General features: G+C 33.2%; 2 protein-coding genes across 2 annotated transcripts; both read left to right on the top strand.

The window, feature by feature from the left end:
- Nucleotides 1-4,960: 4,960 nt before the first annotated feature.
- On the top strand, nucleotides 4,961-8,835 carry LOC107475020 (uncharacterized). Its single transcript, XM_021135610.2, is given in 3 exon segments — nucleotides 4,961-5,335; nucleotides 6,948-7,384; nucleotides 7,387-8,835. Coding segments are annotated over 2 exon segments (1,392 nt in total). The 5' UTR covers nucleotides 4,961-5,335; nucleotides 6,948-7,197; the 3' UTR covers nucleotides 8,592-8,835.
- A 5,835-nt stretch (nucleotides 8,836-14,670) lies between these two features.
- On the top strand, nucleotides 14,671-15,400 carry LOC127744970 (protein psi1-like). The gene is made up of 2 exons (XM_052257883.1): nucleotides 14,671-14,924; nucleotides 15,178-15,400. The coding sequence occupies exons 1-2, from the start codon at nucleotides 14,671-14,673 to the stop codon at nucleotides 15,200-15,202; spliced, it is 279 nt and encodes a 92-aa protein (XP_052113843.1). The 3' UTR covers nucleotides 15,203-15,400.
- The last annotated feature ends 3,196 nt before the right edge of the window (nucleotides 15,401-18,596 follow it).

The raw sequence follows: 18,596 nt of genomic DNA on the forward strand, positions 1-18,596 counted from the left end.
AGGGAGATTTCAGAAGCAATTATAAATCCAAGTCATTAAGATTATTTTCTCATGTATCAATTCAGCTATCTTTGGTCTACCAAAACGTAACGATAATGGATACACCAAAGAATACCAATAGAAAAAGGAACATTGTTATGCAATAGAAGAAAGAATTAAGCTAAGTAGTATGTACAGATGACATATAAAAAAAACTGCTACAAAGGTAAATCAGAATTCGAAAAGCACAATTACTAAAATCCAAATTCAAGTTTTTCTTTTGTAATATAATATTGTGAGCATGTTCTGATTATAATATTGTGACCATGTTCTGATTCAAAGCCTCAAGGTTTAATAATTATTTACTAAGATATGGTCTTTACTGCACACTGCAGATTTACTAATTTAGTAAAGCAAATTTATTAATGTAGTCTATTACTTATTATTATTGTTGCTAAATTTTAGATAAATTGATATATAATTCACATTGTCCTGTTTAGTGAATAATCTACATTAAAATTTGTCTATCTATGTATTAAAATTTGATAAATTGATATATAATTTACATTAATATTTGATATATCAATCATTAAAATTACTAAATAATATACATTATTTTTAAATATATCTATCTATTACCTATTGTTATTGTTGCTGAATTTGTCTTTTATTGGTGCTGCAAATGTCTAACTTTTCAATACCCGTGTTTCACCATGGTGAGAAACTTGGGAAGGATAGTAATGGGGTGTTGAAGATTTGGATGGAAAGGTACATAAATTTTCTCCAATGGACTTAGATTTAGTGAACTTTTTTGATCTAGAAGAACTACTAAAGAGTTTAGGATATGCTGATTATGCTGTAATGTACCGGTTAGAACCCACAGTTCAAAATTTAGAATTTGGTCTGAATGTGATTAAGGGAGATGCTGAGATTTGTTCTATGTTGTTGATTGCAAATTGCTGAATCTATATGTTATATTTGCATCATCATTTTCAGGCAAAGGCAAAAAAGAATAAGAAAAAGATGCCAATACTAAAAGCCTCGCCTAATGTAGATTTTGGTGAAGAGATTGATTTATCTCAATCTGCCCCTCCTAATGATGGTCCTGTGAGTATAGAATTGTATTTGGTAACTTATGTCTTGCTCATTTTTTGTGCTAAAATGGTTCTTCTATCTTGTGCAGGCTACACAGCAAATTCCTAAACCTCTTGTTGGGTTTCGAATGAAGCAAACCATTATGAGGCCGCCAATACCACCCACTCAAAATCATTTAGAGCCACTTGGACCAGCTACCTCAAGGGCATCTAGCAGCTTGTTTACCTTCATGCCAACACCTGGTTTTAGGCCTCCAACTAACACTTGAGGAGATTCATTAATGGATTAAAAGTACCAAGTGAAGACTCATGTATTTTGTTGGTCTATAAGTGAAGAGTCATATGTATCTTATGAACTCAATTAATTATCTTTTGGTTCCTTAATAGTTGTAAATGAATTCGCTGGTATATAAGTTAGACAACCGGCAATTTAGAGACGTATTATTTTGCTATTGCACAGCACAAACAATCATACTTTGGTGCTAAGTTTATTATAATAGATTATGGAACTATTTTGGATTGTGTTTATAGCTCTATCTTTATTATCATATAGCACATATGAAAATCATATTGTATAGACTTTTTTAATTTGATGAGACATATATTTAGCTTACAATCATTGCATACCCAGATTTTTAAATCTTCATCCATCAAAATATGTGATTACACATTTGTAAAATAATCTAATTTCTTTCAATACAATATCATCTCAGATTAAAGTGATTACAAATTCATTAACATAAAACATAATATTACACAGATTCAGTTACATCTTGAAAGCATTACAACGCAACATAATTATCACAAAATGTCACAGCTAAGATTATGACAAGTACTTAGGACATGTCCTAAAAACTACAGTAATTATGATACTAATTATACCCAAAATTATAAGCCTAAAACATCTGAAGTAATATCTACCACCTTGAGATCCAATTTCATTTTGATTTTTCAAATTCAATTCCATCTCTAACTCCTTCAATCTATGTTCTACCTCCTTCAATCTCATTTCCATTAAAATAACATTGTTAGAAATAATGTCATCATCTATACTTTTTTTAACTAATACATCTAACCACTTGAAATACTTGTAATGTGAAATGGGTGCCTGGAAATAAAAAATTTTGATTGTTAAAAGAAAATACAAAAAAATCACACAAGTTGCAAATTTAAGAAATATTACATAAATTTTTCAAATTTAAGAAATATAAAAAAAATCAATATTTACATTTTAATTAGGGCATCCCAAGAAGAACCTATTCGGATTAAGTTCTGTGCAAGATTGAAAGAGAATTGCATAGGACCCACAGTGACATTTTGGAGATATACATTTCTTCTTTCTTGGCTGCCCAACTCTTCCGGAAGAAAAGGTGTAGCACTTACTCTCTTCGCCAACACTATAACCACGCAGGTTATGACTCCTAGTTTCCAAAGAATGATCTTCATGGCTCATGGTGGTAGACAGTTAGGGTTCTACACAAACAGGAAGGAGGAAGAGGCGTTTAGGGTTCATCATGTTATGTGAAATGCAGATAAAACACAAAATTATATTTTCAAAAAATTGTCAGGGATCGGGTTGGGTGATTCATTAATATGCCAATCCAAGCTGGCATTTAACAGACACATCACCATCTTAACTTGCCACGTATTCACGTTCCGTTAACCCCAAAAATAAATTATTGATGTAGGGGCTAATTTGTCTCATGAAAAAAATTTCAGGGGCCGGAATGTAGTTTTTTTTTCTAGGGGCCTCGTTGTCTTTCGCAAAAAATGTGAGGGGCCGGACCGGGCATTCACTCTTTTTTTTATACCTTCAAAACGACACCGTTTTGAAGTTTATCCAAACCAAAAATCGCTAAAAAATTGGACGGTTCTCCCGGTTCACCGATTAACCGTCGATTCGACCAATTTTCTTATTGATTTTTTGTCAGACAGTTTCTGACCTTATCCAGATCGGTTAGGTGACCGATTTTCGATTTTTCCAATTGAATCGGCCGGTCCGGTTCAGTTTTCAGAACCATGATATTTCTTTTATGGGACCACTTCCATATTTATCACTATTCTAGAAATGCACATAAATAAAATATATTTTGTGTTCATGAGAAATGAAATTTGTATGAAAATCTTGAACTCCGTTGATAGTCATACAATGTGAGTGGGAGACAAAATTTGAATGACAATTTTAGGGTATATAAACATTTTATCCCCAAATGGAAGAACCAATCTATGTCAATATAAGTTGGGTTGGTTAAATCCAATTGAGATTTATTTCTAAAATTAGGGGTGTGCATGGGTCGGGTGAAACTGGAATTGATGTGACTCAGATCCAACCCGAAATATATACCGGGTCTATTTAATAGATCCGAATTCGATCATAGACCCGATGAAATCTATATACTTTTGGGCCACGATTATACCGGATAAAAATCGGGTGAAAATCGAGCCGTTAACATTACATTACATTGATACCTTCTTATAAACTAGCATGTGAAAATATCCAAATTTTCAAGATTCCAACCATTATTTGACATGGTAAAATTCATTTAGAAAAATATAAAAGGAACCAACTCTTTTCTAAAATTAAAGCATAACCATAATCAATACTAATATTGTCTAATAATACCAAATATTTAAATCAATACAAATAACACAATATTATGCATTATATAGTCTAAAATCTTATGCATTTTAAACATAAAACATTAACTTATAGTCTTATAATAACTAATAACACAAAATATTAAGGTTTACAATACTTAAATTCCACATAAGAATAGCCATCATCCATCACTAATAACACAAAATATTAATTGTATATAATGACCAAGCCACCAAGCTTATTTCGGGTGACCCGAGCTATACCCCGAACTCTTATTTTTGAGACTCTTACCCTGACCTTAGATCCAGTAAAATCACACCAAAATAGTCTCTAAAATGTTTGGGGCAGATTGAATCTTCGGATCGAAGCGGCCATGTACACCCTTATCTAAAATGAAAGAAGTTAGTTGATTCGGTCAGATTATTATGTTAAGATTTTTTAAGTAACTAAGTCCAAAAATACTCCCAACCCAAAATATATCTTTATACCCAAGAAAAAGAAAAACTAACTAAGATTCTAATCTTTGTTGTTTTTCTCGCTAAAATATATAAATTAGAAAAGGAAAGAATTGGGATTTTAAATTAGATATTTTAATCTCAACAACTTTTTAGTTATTCTTGTCAAACACATTAGAGAAGTATTTATTAATTAAAAAATTATAAATTTATTTTTTATTAAAAATATTATTTATACATTAAAATTAATCACTAAAATTAATTATTAATGTATTTGTATATAAATACATGTGTAATTTAATTTATTTTTAATATATTTATACTCATGACTGATTTTGATAACTAATTTTAATATTAGCATAGTCGATTTTTTATATATACATTTTCTTTTGTCGAATAAAATAATACTTTAAAAATAATTGCTTTAAAGCAAGCTAACCAAAATTTAAAACATGAATATTTAATTAAATACGTAAACTAATTAATACTAATGAAAATTTAGATAATTTAAAAAAATATTTATATTTTTCTTATATTTTTATTTTTTATCTTTTGATATTTCTTTAAGAGAATTCAATCTCAAATGTAATATTTTGAATTTTTAAATAATTAAATTTATTATATTTATTGAAAATTTTATTTTAAAAAAATTATTTTATTAAAAATAATTAAATAAAATTTTATAAAACTTTAAATTAAAAAATATAATAAAAAAATAACGAAAAATTGTATCATTTAATTTGAATAATTAATATTAAATTTAAAGTTGTATTCCAGTAATTTGAAAAGTTATATTCCAGTTAAAAAAGTGAAAAACACGTTTTGCTTGGTCCCAAATGGAACCCTAAGACTCTTTCACCCAGACTGCACACACGCACTCTCGAGCCTCCCTTCCCTCCATTCTCACCTCTCGCTCTTGCGGTCTCACCACGTCCAGTCTCCCCCGCGAGCTTTTGGCGCAACCTCCGTCCAGCCACCGCCGCTGTCGCAAGGTCCGTGGAAGTCACTCACCTGCACAGACCCGTGGTGCCAGCTTTCCGTTCGCACAACAAGCTTTCCCTTCAGCCGTCAAATCGCAGCCACCGCCAGCGCCAGTTGCAGTCGCGAGTGTCTTCCTGCCGGCGCCAGCTCTGTTCGACCCTTCCACCCCGGCCACTGTTCCTGTCGCCGCCAGCTCTGCATTCTTCTCTGTCTTCCACTAACCCTAGGTATAAACCTAATTTGTTGTAATAATAATTGTACCTTGCTGTTATGACGTGAAGTATGATTAATTGTTGGTTCTACATCATTTCATTCAGCAACACCATTCGTATACGGGTCAACACCCATTTGAAGCATTATTAAATGATTTTTTTGAGATTCTGCTGGAGTATTTATTTTTTGTTGGATTCTGTTAGTGCTACTCAGACTGAAATTTAAATCATTAATTAGCTCTATTCCTGTGGTGTATTACACTGTTTTCTTATTTTGGATTGAATCATTGAATAATTAGTTGATTTATTTCAGTTAATCTTTGTTAAAATTATGCTGATTTAGTTCATTGCTTAACCTTGTTAACCTTGCTTTAGTTCTCAAGTTGCTTGCTGCTTCAATTTAAAGGGATTGTGAATTTTGGTTTAAGCTGTTATTGAAGTTTCCTTCGTTTGGGTGTTCTTCAGTTTCCCAGTGAAACTTAGCCTTTGATTCTTTAAGCATACACGTTCAAGTTATTGTTCTCAACAATGCTGATTCTTAGATATTTCTTTCTTTGTTGCTTTGTTTTAAATATTCCTATAGGTGTTGTGTTGTTGCTGTGTTTTAAATGTTCCTTTGATTCTTTGTTGTGTTGTTGCTGTGTTGTCTTTCTTTTTACTTGAATGTTTGTATTGATTAGCTGTCTGAGGACCTGCACACCGACTTGCATTCTTGCAATAAAGCTTTCCATGTTAAAACTTTTTGGCATACAAAATGAATGTGGTTTGATAATTTCTAATTGATATAACTTAGTGTGGGATGAGCTAGAGATTACTCTGAAGGTGTTGGGAAGGAAAGGAGGTTATTGAGTAATTGGAGAGTTGACAGTGCTAGCCTTTTTTTTGCTATTAATCATTGTGCTGAAATTGTTAAAATTGGTTTGAAGACTCTGTTAATTTATCTTGTTAAAATTATGTTTGAAAATTTTGTTAATCTTAGTTAAATATAGTTGATTTTTGTTAATCTTTGTGTGTTTATTTATATTTTATTTATTATTTTATTATAAAACGGTTATTTTGGTTGAACCACGGTTGAACTGGTTGGACCAATAAACCAGTGAACCAATCACTAGAATGGTTCGATGACCGGTTCGGTTTTCAGAACCTTGCATATATTTCTACTTCTTTAAAAAGCTGCAAATTAACTTTTTGAAAAGTTAAAAGCTTTTTCTAAAATTGTGCCAAACACATAGATTGTGATTTTTCATAATCCAAAAGTAAAAACTGCATCTCAAACGGGCTCATGGTAACTTATGAAATATTCACGTGGTTTATATGTTTTATGTTTTCTTTATATATTTTGCCAATAATTTTTAAATAATTGTATGGTCTCTTTAAGATGTTTATTTTTGTACAATCCATTTAATAAGATATTGTAAGTATTTATATATTGTATCAGATTTGCGTTATATGAATTTATTGTAATAAATTATATTACCCTATATTATATCAATTTAAATTTAAAGTAGAATATGAATAAAAGATGATAATAAATAAAATAATAAATTTATCAAAGTAGCTAAAATGTACTCAGTGAGGACTGTAAATTTATACCCACTAACGACTCTACTCCTTAAATTCTTGACAGCATATACTCAGTGAGAACTCACTGCCGCTGTCTTTTCCTTCCACCTCCCTCTGCTTCTCCCCAACCCACACCGAATCCGTTTTCAAGTCCACTCTCGGTGCTGGTGTTTCGTTTTCGGCGCCGCTGCGCGGGTTGTACGTGAGTACCCTCAAGTGAGGAAGGTAGAAGGTGGCCGAGTGAGTTTCAGAAAGGCTAAGGAAAAAAAAAAGGGTTTACAGAAGATTAGAGAGGGAAGAAGGTTGATTGGTCGATGGAGGTGGAGCAAGCTAAGCCAAAGCCAACGCCGAAGCGGTTTGTGAAGAACCAAATCCCCGATTCCATCCTCAACGACGCGGCCCTCAACGCCGCCATCTCCGTTCTCCCTCACAACTACAACTTCGAGGTCCACAAATGCGTTTGGCGCGTTCTTTCCACCGGCGCCAAACGCGTTGCCCTTCAGTTCCCGAGGGCCTCCTCATGTACTCCCTCCCTCTCTCCGACATCCTCACTGCCTTCGCTGCAGTCGACCGCTGCTACGTTCTCGGTGACGTCACCTACGGCGCTTGTTGTGTCGACGACTTCTCTGCCGCTGCGCTCTCTGCCGACCTCCTCATCCACTACGGCCACAACTGCCTTGTCCCCATCGATTCCACCACCATCCCCTGTCTCTACGTCTTCGTCGACATCAAAATCGACGTTTCCCATTTGGTTGATACCTTTAAATTGAACCTCGAATCTCGCTCCCAGAACCTCGTATTAGCTGGTACTATTCAGTTTGCATCTGCAATTAGGGCTGCGAAGCCGGAATTGGAGAAATCAGGGTTTAGGGTTTTGGTACCGCAGTCCAAGCCTCTTTCGGCCGGTGAGGTTCTTGGCTGCACTGCTCCCAAGGTTTCATTAATGGGTTCGTTTAGTGAGAATCCTGAGAATAGCGTTTTGGTATTTGTAGCTGATGGAAGGTTTCATCTTGAGGCGATCATGATAGCTAATCCTGGGATTAAGGCTTTTAGGTATGACCCTTACATTGGGAAGTTGTTTCTGGAAGAGTATGATCACGTGGGAATGAAGGAATCTAGGAAAGGTGCGATTTTGAGAGCGAGGGAGGAAGCTCGGAATTGGGGTGTTGTTTTGGGGACTTTGGGTAGGCAAGGGAACCCTAAGATTCTGGAGAGATTGGAAAAGAATATGAAGGAAAAAGGGTTCCTTTACACTGTTTTCTTGATGTCTGAGATTAGCCCTGCAAGGATTGCATTGTTTGAGGACTCCGTGGATGCTTGGATTCAGATTGCTTGTCCTCGGTTATCGATTGATTGGGGTGATGCTTTTGGGAAACCAGTGCTCAATCCCTTCGAGGCAGAGATCGCGTTGGGGGTGATACCTAGCTGGTGGGAGAAGAAGAAAAATGTGTTGGTGGCAAAGGTGCAAGAAGGTTGTGAAGATGGTGGTGTAAGTTGCCAGAAGAGTGGTGATTCTTCCTGTGAGTGTAGCTGTGGAGAAGATGAAAATGGAAATGAAAAGAGCGATTTTGGTGGTGAATATCCAATGGACTATTATTCTCAAGATGGTGGGGAGTGGAATTCCTCTTATGTGAAGAAGTCCTCTCGTCCTGTAAGGAGAATTTCTGTATCTTCGGTTGCTACTAGTGCCATTTCTCAGCAGTCTTAAACTTTCTATAGGTTATAGATTTCGATATTTTGTAAGTTGCTGGATATTGGCTTTTGTCTCTAAACAACATTGGATGTTTAGGTAGAAAACATAGTATGATCATGATGTGATACAATACAATACATCATCTCATATGTGCGATTTGTTGTTTTACTAGTGTTAAATGGTGCGATGCACAGTTTTGTATTAAATTTGACACGTTGAATCGAAAATAATATTTTATAATAATAAATATTCAGATATACTAATTGATTCTAATTATATTCTAACAATCAAAGTAGTTAAAATGAACTAGGCACATTCTGAATTTGCAAGATTGAGTTTGTGCTTATGATTTAGTGTTTCTTTGGTTGTTGAGTTATGTTTAGCCTTATTATTTTTTGTCGATTCTGTGTTTCTTTTCCTCCTTTATGTTAAATTCATACCTTTGCAGGTCGGAACACTAGGACGCGTTTTAGATCACCTCAAAAACACCAAGGGATTTTCTCGTAATAGATTAAAATATTTGGTATGATTTGTACATAATGCCGATGTTACATTATTCTATGCTCAAGTTTTCTTTTCTTTTTATTTAATCCAATCATTTGATACACGTGCTGTGTGAACTATGTATTGATTGTACGTAATGAGTTCTGAATATTTTTCACCACTTTTACTCTGCCCACCCAGTTTGCCCCTTGCATATATGAGCTCAAGAGTTCGCCTTTTATTTCATTAAAATCTTTATTTACTCAATGTTGAGTTGTGAAATACATAATATAATTCATGTAACTGACTCAATGCAATTTCTGCAAGTTGATTTTCTTTTGAGATTTATGTTTCTGCATTGGGTTAGGTGCTTTATATATTGTTGCAAAGTTATATCTTAAAGAATGTCAGATCCTGATTCAAAGTGACGAGAAAACATTTTATGGATTCTTTGGCCTATTTTTAGACTTTAAAGTTTACAAAAAGAAATATTTAATAAAACTTTCCTGTTGTCTACCATAGCATTTTTTCATCTCTCATTTCTTTATCGTACATATATTTGAACTTGCTATATTCTACACATTCAGGTCCTAGATGAGGCGGACAGGCTGTTGAATGAGGACTTTGAGGAATCACTTAATGAGATTATACGATTGATTCCTCGTGAGCGGAGAACATTTCTGTTTTCTGCTACAATGACTAAGAAGGTATATACGAATATTTATGGACAACTGTCTACTTTACTTTATCATCGTGTGTACAATATGATTATTATGCACAGGGACAAATCCATAACAGTTGAAGAGGGGGAGGTGGTGGGGCTGGGACCATAAGTGAACAATGTAAAATAAATATCAATTCTAGTGGAATTATATAATTAAATAAGTATTAAAGTATGTAAAATATATGAGGAGATCAAGGGCTCAATAAACTTACTATGACCATATTTATGTTGGCATGCAACTAGTTTGTGTGGAAATATGTGATAGAAGGAGTAGGAAAAATTATTTTTATAGATTGGAATAGATCAGATATATGTTTTCCAGTTCAGATTTATGGCATTTTGAATTTAGGACTATGTTGTTCGTCTAAGATTTATGGCATTTGAATTTAGGACTTAAAAGGTTTCTGGTTTTCCTCTCTGTATGAATAAATTTTAATCCTATAATTTTAATTTTAGGCCAAGTCTATATTTTCCTATATATATATATTACAATGCTAATACAGCAAGTTGCACCCTCAATGCTGCAGGTCCAAAAGCTCCAAAGAGTTTGTTTAAGGAATCCTGTGAAGGTACCCTGTATATTTGCAAATATGTTTAGATTTTAGTTGTTCCAAATTTACTCAATTTGTTTTTGTTTAATTTAGATTGAAGCAGCCTCTAAGTATTCTACTGTTGACACACTGAAGTAGCAATATCGTTTCTTACCTGCCAAACACAAGGTTTGTGTTATCCATCATTGATTCTTCAGAAAATGTTTGATTTTTGAAGGGGATTTCGGTAAGCGTAATAGAACATCATTCGTGTCATGTATTTTTGGCACAATGGACTAGATCTTATATGTTTGAATAATCATGAAATTTACTTTAGGAAAACATCTACTTCTTGCAGCATGTTAGATTGACTGCATGGAGTTATGTGGGAAAACTCTTCATTGAACTCTTCTATCAAATTGACTTTTTGGACTGAGATCAATATAACTCTTGTCAAAAGGCATGCCCAGGTGTTATAGGCGACGGGAGAAATGGTTCAGGAAAAACATTGAAAAAAGTACTAGATTTTTTTTGAAAAATACAAAAAATGTTAATCGGGCTGCTCGCTTAACCTGTTATTTTTTTCCGCCTGAAATTTAAATGGACCTGATTTTAAAGGTAAAAGCCTGCTCGTTTAAGCGGGGAAACAGGCTGGCCCAACGGGTTTAGCCCATATTGACGGCCCTAGTTTTGGCTCTTTTTAGATGCTGAGAAGGCAAGGTGCTAAGGCATGTGCCTTGCTCTGAGGCTGCTTTCTGTTTCGTTTATATATATTAGATGAGAGGAACTGTCCCCTAGTGTCAGCCAAAAATAGACTATTTATCTTAGCCCAATAAAATATTAGATACATACCCCTGCTACCCTAAAAGATATTAGGTTTTGCATAGAAGACAGAAGACCACTGCTTGACCTGCACAACAACAGAAGTTGAAATGCCAGAGGGGCGCCACTTGACCACCCTGTTGCTTCTCTTCACCACCTTTGTTGGTTGAATTTTTGGCATTCCACCAGTAGTTTTAGTTTAGGAACTTATTATTATACTTTATTGAGGATTTGTGTCTAATTATCATTGTGAAGTACTTTGTTTATTTTGCACAATAGATATATATTCAATTGTTTTCTAATGCCTTTGTTTACTGAATCATACATTTTTTGGTGCCTTTTGCATTTGACTGATTTTTATGCATTTTAGGTTTCATGAATCAGCCTATATCTTCTATGCCTGCAATCTATGTCCTCATTAATTTATTGTGTTTTCTTATAGGATTTCTACCTTGTGTACATTCTCACTGAAATGGCTGGAAGTACATCAATGGTGTTCACTGTACATGTGATTCAACTCGTCTTCTTGCTTTGATTCTTAGTAATCTTGGTCTAAAAGCCATCCCAATTAATGGTCATATGACCCAGGTAATTGTATTGAACATTCTTGTATTATAATAATTAATTGTTAATTAGTAAGTTCTTGCAAAATATTCTTTCTTCCACCTTATGGGAGAGAGGATGTGGGGTGGAAGAAGAATCTCTCTCTCTCTCTCTCTCTCTCTCTCTCTCTCTCTCTCTCTCTATAGTGCATGGACACATACATATTTGTTATTTGTGGTTTGCCAGTTGTCTGTAATTCTTTTTTACAATAATCTTGACAGTAAAAAAGGCTTGGAGCCTTGAATTTATTCAAGTCTGGGGCTCTCAATATTCTCATTTGTACTGATGTAGCTAGTAGAGGATTGGATATTCCAACAGTAGATGTTGTGATTAACTATGACATCCCCACAAACTCCAAAGTAAGATGTGCTATAATTAATCTAACTTTTGAATTTAGCCTCATGTTATTTGTTCTACAAATTCTAGGTTGACGAATCATCTAAATTTCTGCTCTAGTCTAAGCCTAAATTGCTGGATTCCTTATCTTGTGGTCTGCAGGATTATATACATCATGTAGGAAGGACTGCTCGTGCAGGGCGTTCTGGGGTTGCAATTTCCCTTGTGAACCAATATGAGCTGGAGTGGTACATTCAAATAGAGAAACTTATAGGTGAGAGTAGTAGTATATTCTTTAACATGTATTGTTAAGGCTGGGAACATTTTCTAAAGTCGTCAATGCAACTAATATTTCAGGCATTATCAATAATGGTAATTTTGCATGCAAAAATTTGTTTAGTTTTTATCTTGGGATATTCTCTCCGTTTCATATTTTCCGAGGGAAACAAATTTGAGTTTACCCGAGTTCTAAGGGTTTCGGTAAACTGAGTTTGGTTACCTTGAATACCATTGATAGAAATCTGCATGTATAATGTGTATGTAAAGGTACATGAGCTTTGGATATAGTTTCTGAATTCTATGATGATGGTATTGAAATCAGTTAATGTATGTTTATATGATTGATTTAATGCATTTTTTCTCAAAACTTTATGTAGAAAATGGAGGAGGAAGCCATGGGGAAGAAGAAACGGAGAGGTGAATCAGATTATGGCGAAGAAGATATTGACAAATACTTAGGTCTCAAGGATAAGAAATCATCCAAAAAAGTTTAGAAGATGAGACCTTACCACTGCAGTTTCGTTTTCAAGTAAACATCATATATGGTTGATGGGACTTCGTAATATGGCTGAAGAAAAGCCTTGAAAAATTAATTACCTTGTATATTTTGCTAATTTTGCATCTAAGGCTATGATTGCAATCAGTGAGCTGTCTAAAACAAATATCTGACCAAAGGTGATTCTGCATCACAGATAAATGACAGAAAAAACTTGTGATAAATCACAGATTAAAGAAACATAATTTACCCACATTAATTCACACATTAAGAACCTTGTGATAAATGACAGAAATAAAATTAAATCTTTTTAAGTAGTAGTGTTTATTTGTTATCAACTGTCCAAAAGTTCATTGCCTTCGCAAATCTTCTATTAGCTATAACAACATTAATACTCTTTCTACATCCACAAAATTTTAGTTTTTAAAAAATGTGTATATTGTTAGATTAAGCTATTTAGAAATCAGTTAAAAAGCATTCTAAAAATAGTTGTTTTTGATATATATATTTTTAATTCTTAACAAGAAAAATATTGAATTCTGAAAACAATAACTTTCTTAACAAATGCATGATACATCAAAAAAATTAAATGGATAATGCGTCATGATAACATTGTCCAATGTTTATTAATATTATTACATTTATTTAGGCTGTCACAAATTAAAACACTGAGAAACAGAATGCATATTCCATGCAACACGCAAAAGCAAATCCAATGAGCAGCACCTAAATATGCATTTTCCCGTAACTAACTCTGATTATCATTTTCTATGATCCAAAATTTTTCCTTTGATTTCAACCGAGTTTCTTCTTCATACGTCCAATTCAACAGAGTCTAACAACAACAACGATAATTCATGCAGTTCAAAACATGACGCTAAATTCAAAATTCTTTCCTCACATTTTTTTCCCTTGAATTTTACATGTAACAAGAAAACCAAAGATATGTCTCTATTATAGTAATAATCATAATCAACTTTGGTTGATTTTGAAACCATTATTGTAGTGACTGTGTGAATTTAGAAGATTCCGATTTTTTCTTTCTTTTTTTTTTCTTTCCCCATTTTTTCTTTTTTTTTTCTTTACCCGAGTCTTAAAGACCAAGATTTATCTTCGAATTTTGGTTGGCAGAAATCTTAATAGTTAATTCAATTGTGTGTAAAATGGAAAGTTTGAGATTGAATAGTGATTGGATGTGGAAGAATTTTGATATTCTTTTTTGCTCTTCCAAAAATATTATTTGTACAATGATTGAAGTTGTTTGCATTAAACATTTTTAGTTAATAACTCATACAAATAGTCTGTAACTTACATATTAGAAGTTAAAAACCTTAAGCAAAATTGTAGCCACTAAAAGAACAAGAAGAAAAAATAACAACAACAAACAACAACAACAACAACAAAGCCTTGTCCCACTAAGTGGGGTCGGCTACATGAATCAAACGACGCCATTGTGCTCTGTCATGTATCATGTCTACAGTGAGACCGTTTACATGTAGATCTCGTCTGACCACCTCATGGATGGTCTTCTTAGGTCTTCCTCTGCCTTTCGCCCTTTGTCCATCTTCCATCTCATCCACCCTCCTGACTGGATGTTCTATCGGTCTTCTTCTCACATGTCCAAACCACCTGAGTGAAACCAATACTGTAATTGCTTTGGGGGAAAAAAGTTGTTAGGCAACTTTTAACTATTCAAATTAAATTGTTCATTTAATTATTTATTTTTGTGAATTTAGGTATTGAGTGATCCTCAAAAGAGGGTGATTTATGATCAGCAAGGAGAGGAAGGTTTGAAACATATGCCACCACATGAACCACCAAATGGATTTAACCCAAAAAAATGTAGAGGATATCTTTGCAGAGTTCTTTGGAGACAACCCTTTTGGATTTGGATCATCTGGACCTCATGGAAGGTCCAGGTTCCAAACTGAGGGAGGCGGATCATTCAGCGGATTCCATGCGCCGCTGAAGAAGCCGCCTCCTGTTGAGAGCAAGTTGGCATATAGTTTGGAAGAGTTGTACACGGGTTCCACAAGAAAAATGAAGATCTCAAGGATTGTTATGGATGCTAATGGGTGAGTATGTAGTATCTTGATCTCTATTTCTTCAAGAAAATTGATTTGCTATTTACTCTTCAAAATAACCAATTAATTCAAACCAATTTGAATTGGTCGAGTAGTTCACTTGTCCACTTAAACAAGTGTCGAGAGTTCAAATTCCATTTTGTATATGCAACAATTCATTGATCAAATGTAAATCCTTAAAGGAGTATAAACTTCTATTGTGGTCTTATTATTGCAATCTCACAAATCAAAATTGCTTTTGTAGGAGGCCAAACCCACTGAGATATTAACAATTGACATAAAGCCAGGTTGAAAAAAAGGAACAAAGATCACATTTCCAGACAAAGGTAACCAGCATACAAACCAGCTTCCAGCAGACCAAGGGCAGGGCTCAGGAGAGCATTGGGTGGTTGAAATTGGAATGATTTGAGAATTTGTATTCTCTTCACACTCCTTTTGTTTCAAATTTTGTGTCCAGATACACTTTGTATTGATATACATCGATTTTTCAAAGGAAATGTGATTGGTGAATGTACATAGATCTTTTACCCTTTTGAAAAATGGTTTAAGTTAAACCACTCATTTCCTACGGTCCTATATTTGTTTCTAGTCTATGATGTTCAATGGAAATGAATCAAATGATGTTGAGATGTTATTGTCAATGTTTAGAAATACTTAGTGGCTTTGTGTTTTGTGTGCGTTTTTCCTATGGTTTAAGTTTTCCTTTGCTGCATATAAAAAAATTGGTGGAAAAAGAAAAAGTAAAAAAATACCATTCATATTATTTTTATAATACTATAATAGTTAGGGGTGTTCAAATCCAAACTGATCCAAATTAAACTGCTCATACAATCCAATTTAAATCGAAAATCGATTAAAATCGTACTAATTTGGATTTGATTGGATTCTATTTTTTGCAAACCGTTGGATTTGATCGGATTTTGGGGGTTTTTGTTTTTTTTTTTTTTTTTTTGTGTGCGTTTTTCCTATGGTTTAAGTTTTCCTTTGCTGCATATAAAAAAATTGGTGGGAAAAGAAAAAGTAAAAAACTTACCATTCATATTATTATTTTTATAATACTATAATAGTAACCAAAATTGAATTTATTGAGTGATAAACACGTTTTTGATAGTCTCAAATTCAGGTTTTAAAATAGACAAAATGATTTTTACTAAAAAAAAACCGTCACAAATTTTTATTAAGTGTATTTCACACTACGATCAACATGTTCTTGTCATACACATACGCCATATTGAGAATAATTTACATTTTCTTTTCATATGTTTGGTTTAAGAGAAAATCCATAAAAGTTGTATTTAATATTAGAGAAATAATATTGTCACTCTTAGTTTTTGTAATGTCATTTCACGCGTGATTTTTTTTATATTGTTTATCAAAATAGAAGCGGTAATGTCTATTTTTAATATTTAATAAAAATTTAAAAAAGTATGAAATAATGTAATAATGGTTTTATTAACAAAGAAACCATTTATGGCTAGAAGTAAATGTATATGGACACTAACACAGATTCGTGACACAACACCATATGAAACACGTAAATAACAGAGCTCAAGCACCTGAAGAACATCTCATTGTTCAACAACCGCTTCTCTGGGAATTAATAGCAATTTAGTCTAGCTGGACTTTATAAATGATAGGTTCACCGGCAACATCCCACCAAATTTCTGTTTTGGCAAGAAATTGAGCTTGCTGACTCTAGGCCTCAATCAACTTCATAGTAGCATGCCTCCTGGTTTGGAAAGTTGTACAGCTTTTACAAGAATGATTCTCAAACAAAATACTCTCACTGGGCCTCTTCCTGATTTTGAAAGCAATCCAAATCTCACATAAATGGATCTTGGAAAGCTTGTGAATCTCTGAAAATTTTACAAATATTAGATCTATCTCAATACAACTTGACAAGAAGCATACAAGTTCTTGATGAACTCGTCTCATTAGTTGAAATCAACATTTCATCCAACCTAAATGAACGGTTTGTCATTGGCAGAGGAGCCCATGGAGTTGTCTACAAAGCTCCGGTGGGTCCCGACCAGGCTTTTGCAATGAAGAAGTTGGAATTTGGTACAAGCAAATGTAAGAAGTTGAGCATGGTGGCAGAGATCCAAACCCTCGGAAGAATTAGGCATCGAAATATGGTGAAAGTAGAAGATTTTTGGTTGAGAAAAGATTTTGGGCTATTCTTGTACAGGTACATTAAAAATGGGAGCTTCTAAATGGGTTAGCTTGCACAAGAATTCATTGACACCCACATAATGGAGCAAGTTACCAAAGTGCTTATGGTGGCTTTGAGATGCACTAAGCAGGATTCCTATTGTAATAATAGCATGCCCAAGATTCAATCTATTATGATTGGCTCTCGTGTAAGTGGGAGATTGTTGGGAATAAGTAGTATGACTACAATCCAATTAATCACATGTCAAATAATTTGTTATTATTATTATATTAAAATGTTAATATAAGAACGTCATTGATTAAATTTAGAGATTTATCATTGTGATAGTAATCATAATATTGAGAGATAAATCTTTTATAATTTAATCTAAATTGTTCTTGGTCATAGGATTATTAAAAAAGACATTAATAATCCGAAAAAGATCAATATATATATAATGGTCTTCATTGGATGAAGATTAATAGATTTTATTTATTAAATTATATATATGGATGATACATATAGAGATATAACCATTGAACTGACTCACTTTGAGAATTCCTAAATGGTTATAAGAGTAAAGTATCGTTTTTGTCCCCAACGTTTGGGGTAAATCCTATTTGTGTCCCTAACGTTTAAATCGTCCTATTTGTATCCCCAACGTTTGTAAAAGTGATTCAATGTTATCCTATCATCAATTACACATCATGAACGCTTTAGTTTGAGTTTTGAAATTCTCTTTTTGAAATTAGAATACAAATGTTTGGGATAGAATCGATGATCTATTCCGAAAAATAGCTCATCAAAAGTTGAAACTAATTCTTACAACATTTACATAATTCACTTTTCTATGGACATAATTAAATCTAAACACAAATAGTGGGTATAATATTAAAATTGAACACATCCAAGTGAGACCTAATTGAGAATGAATACATTCAAGTGAGAATAATTGAAAAATATAATCTGATTTGTTAGTATAATTGATAATATGATAACATTGAATCACTTTTATAAACGTTACGGATACAAATAGGACGATTTAAACGTTACGGACACAAATAAGACTTACCCCAAATGTTGGGGACAAAAGCAATACTTTACTCCTTTTTATTTTTATTTTGCTATATTGTCAACAAACTTTAACGTTTTAGTTTCATCTAAATATAGTTTTCACTCAGTTTAAATCCGATTTTATTGTGATGAAAGTAATAAGTTTTATTAAGTTTAACTATTTAAAGTCGGATAAAAATCTCTAAAATAGACATAGTTAATATTTAAGATTGATTCTGAACTAAGATAAATCTAGTTTTACTTAATCCATAAACATTTCTAATATATCATATTAATTAATAATTTAATATAGATATAAATAAATATATTAGTAACTAACTTGATAGTCATTTTTTTGGAGTGATTTTCTTTTTAAAAAGTATCATATCCAACCCAAACTACATATAATTATGCAAGTAGAAGCATGTTAGCAACTCACATATAACAGAAAAACAGAT

The sequence above is a fragment of the Arachis duranensis genome, chromosome 2 (genome assembly GCF_000817695.3).
Source record: "Arachis duranensis cultivar V14167 chromosome 2, aradu.V14167.gnm2.J7QH, whole genome shotgun sequence".
NCBI lineage: Eukaryota > Viridiplantae > Streptophyta > Magnoliopsida > Fabales > Fabaceae > Arachis > Arachis duranensis.

What these genes read in the sequence shown, in the direction of transcription:
- LOC127744970 (XM_052257883.1), top strand. Translation starts at nt 14,671, where the DNA reads ATGGATTTAACCCAAAAAAATGTAGAGGATATCTTTGCAGAGTTCTTT. An exon ending in ATTGTTATGGATGCTAATGG is followed by an intron (nt 14,925 to 15,177) that starts GTGAGTATGTAG and finishes TTGCTTTTGTAG; the next exon opens with GAGGCCAAACCCACTGAGAT.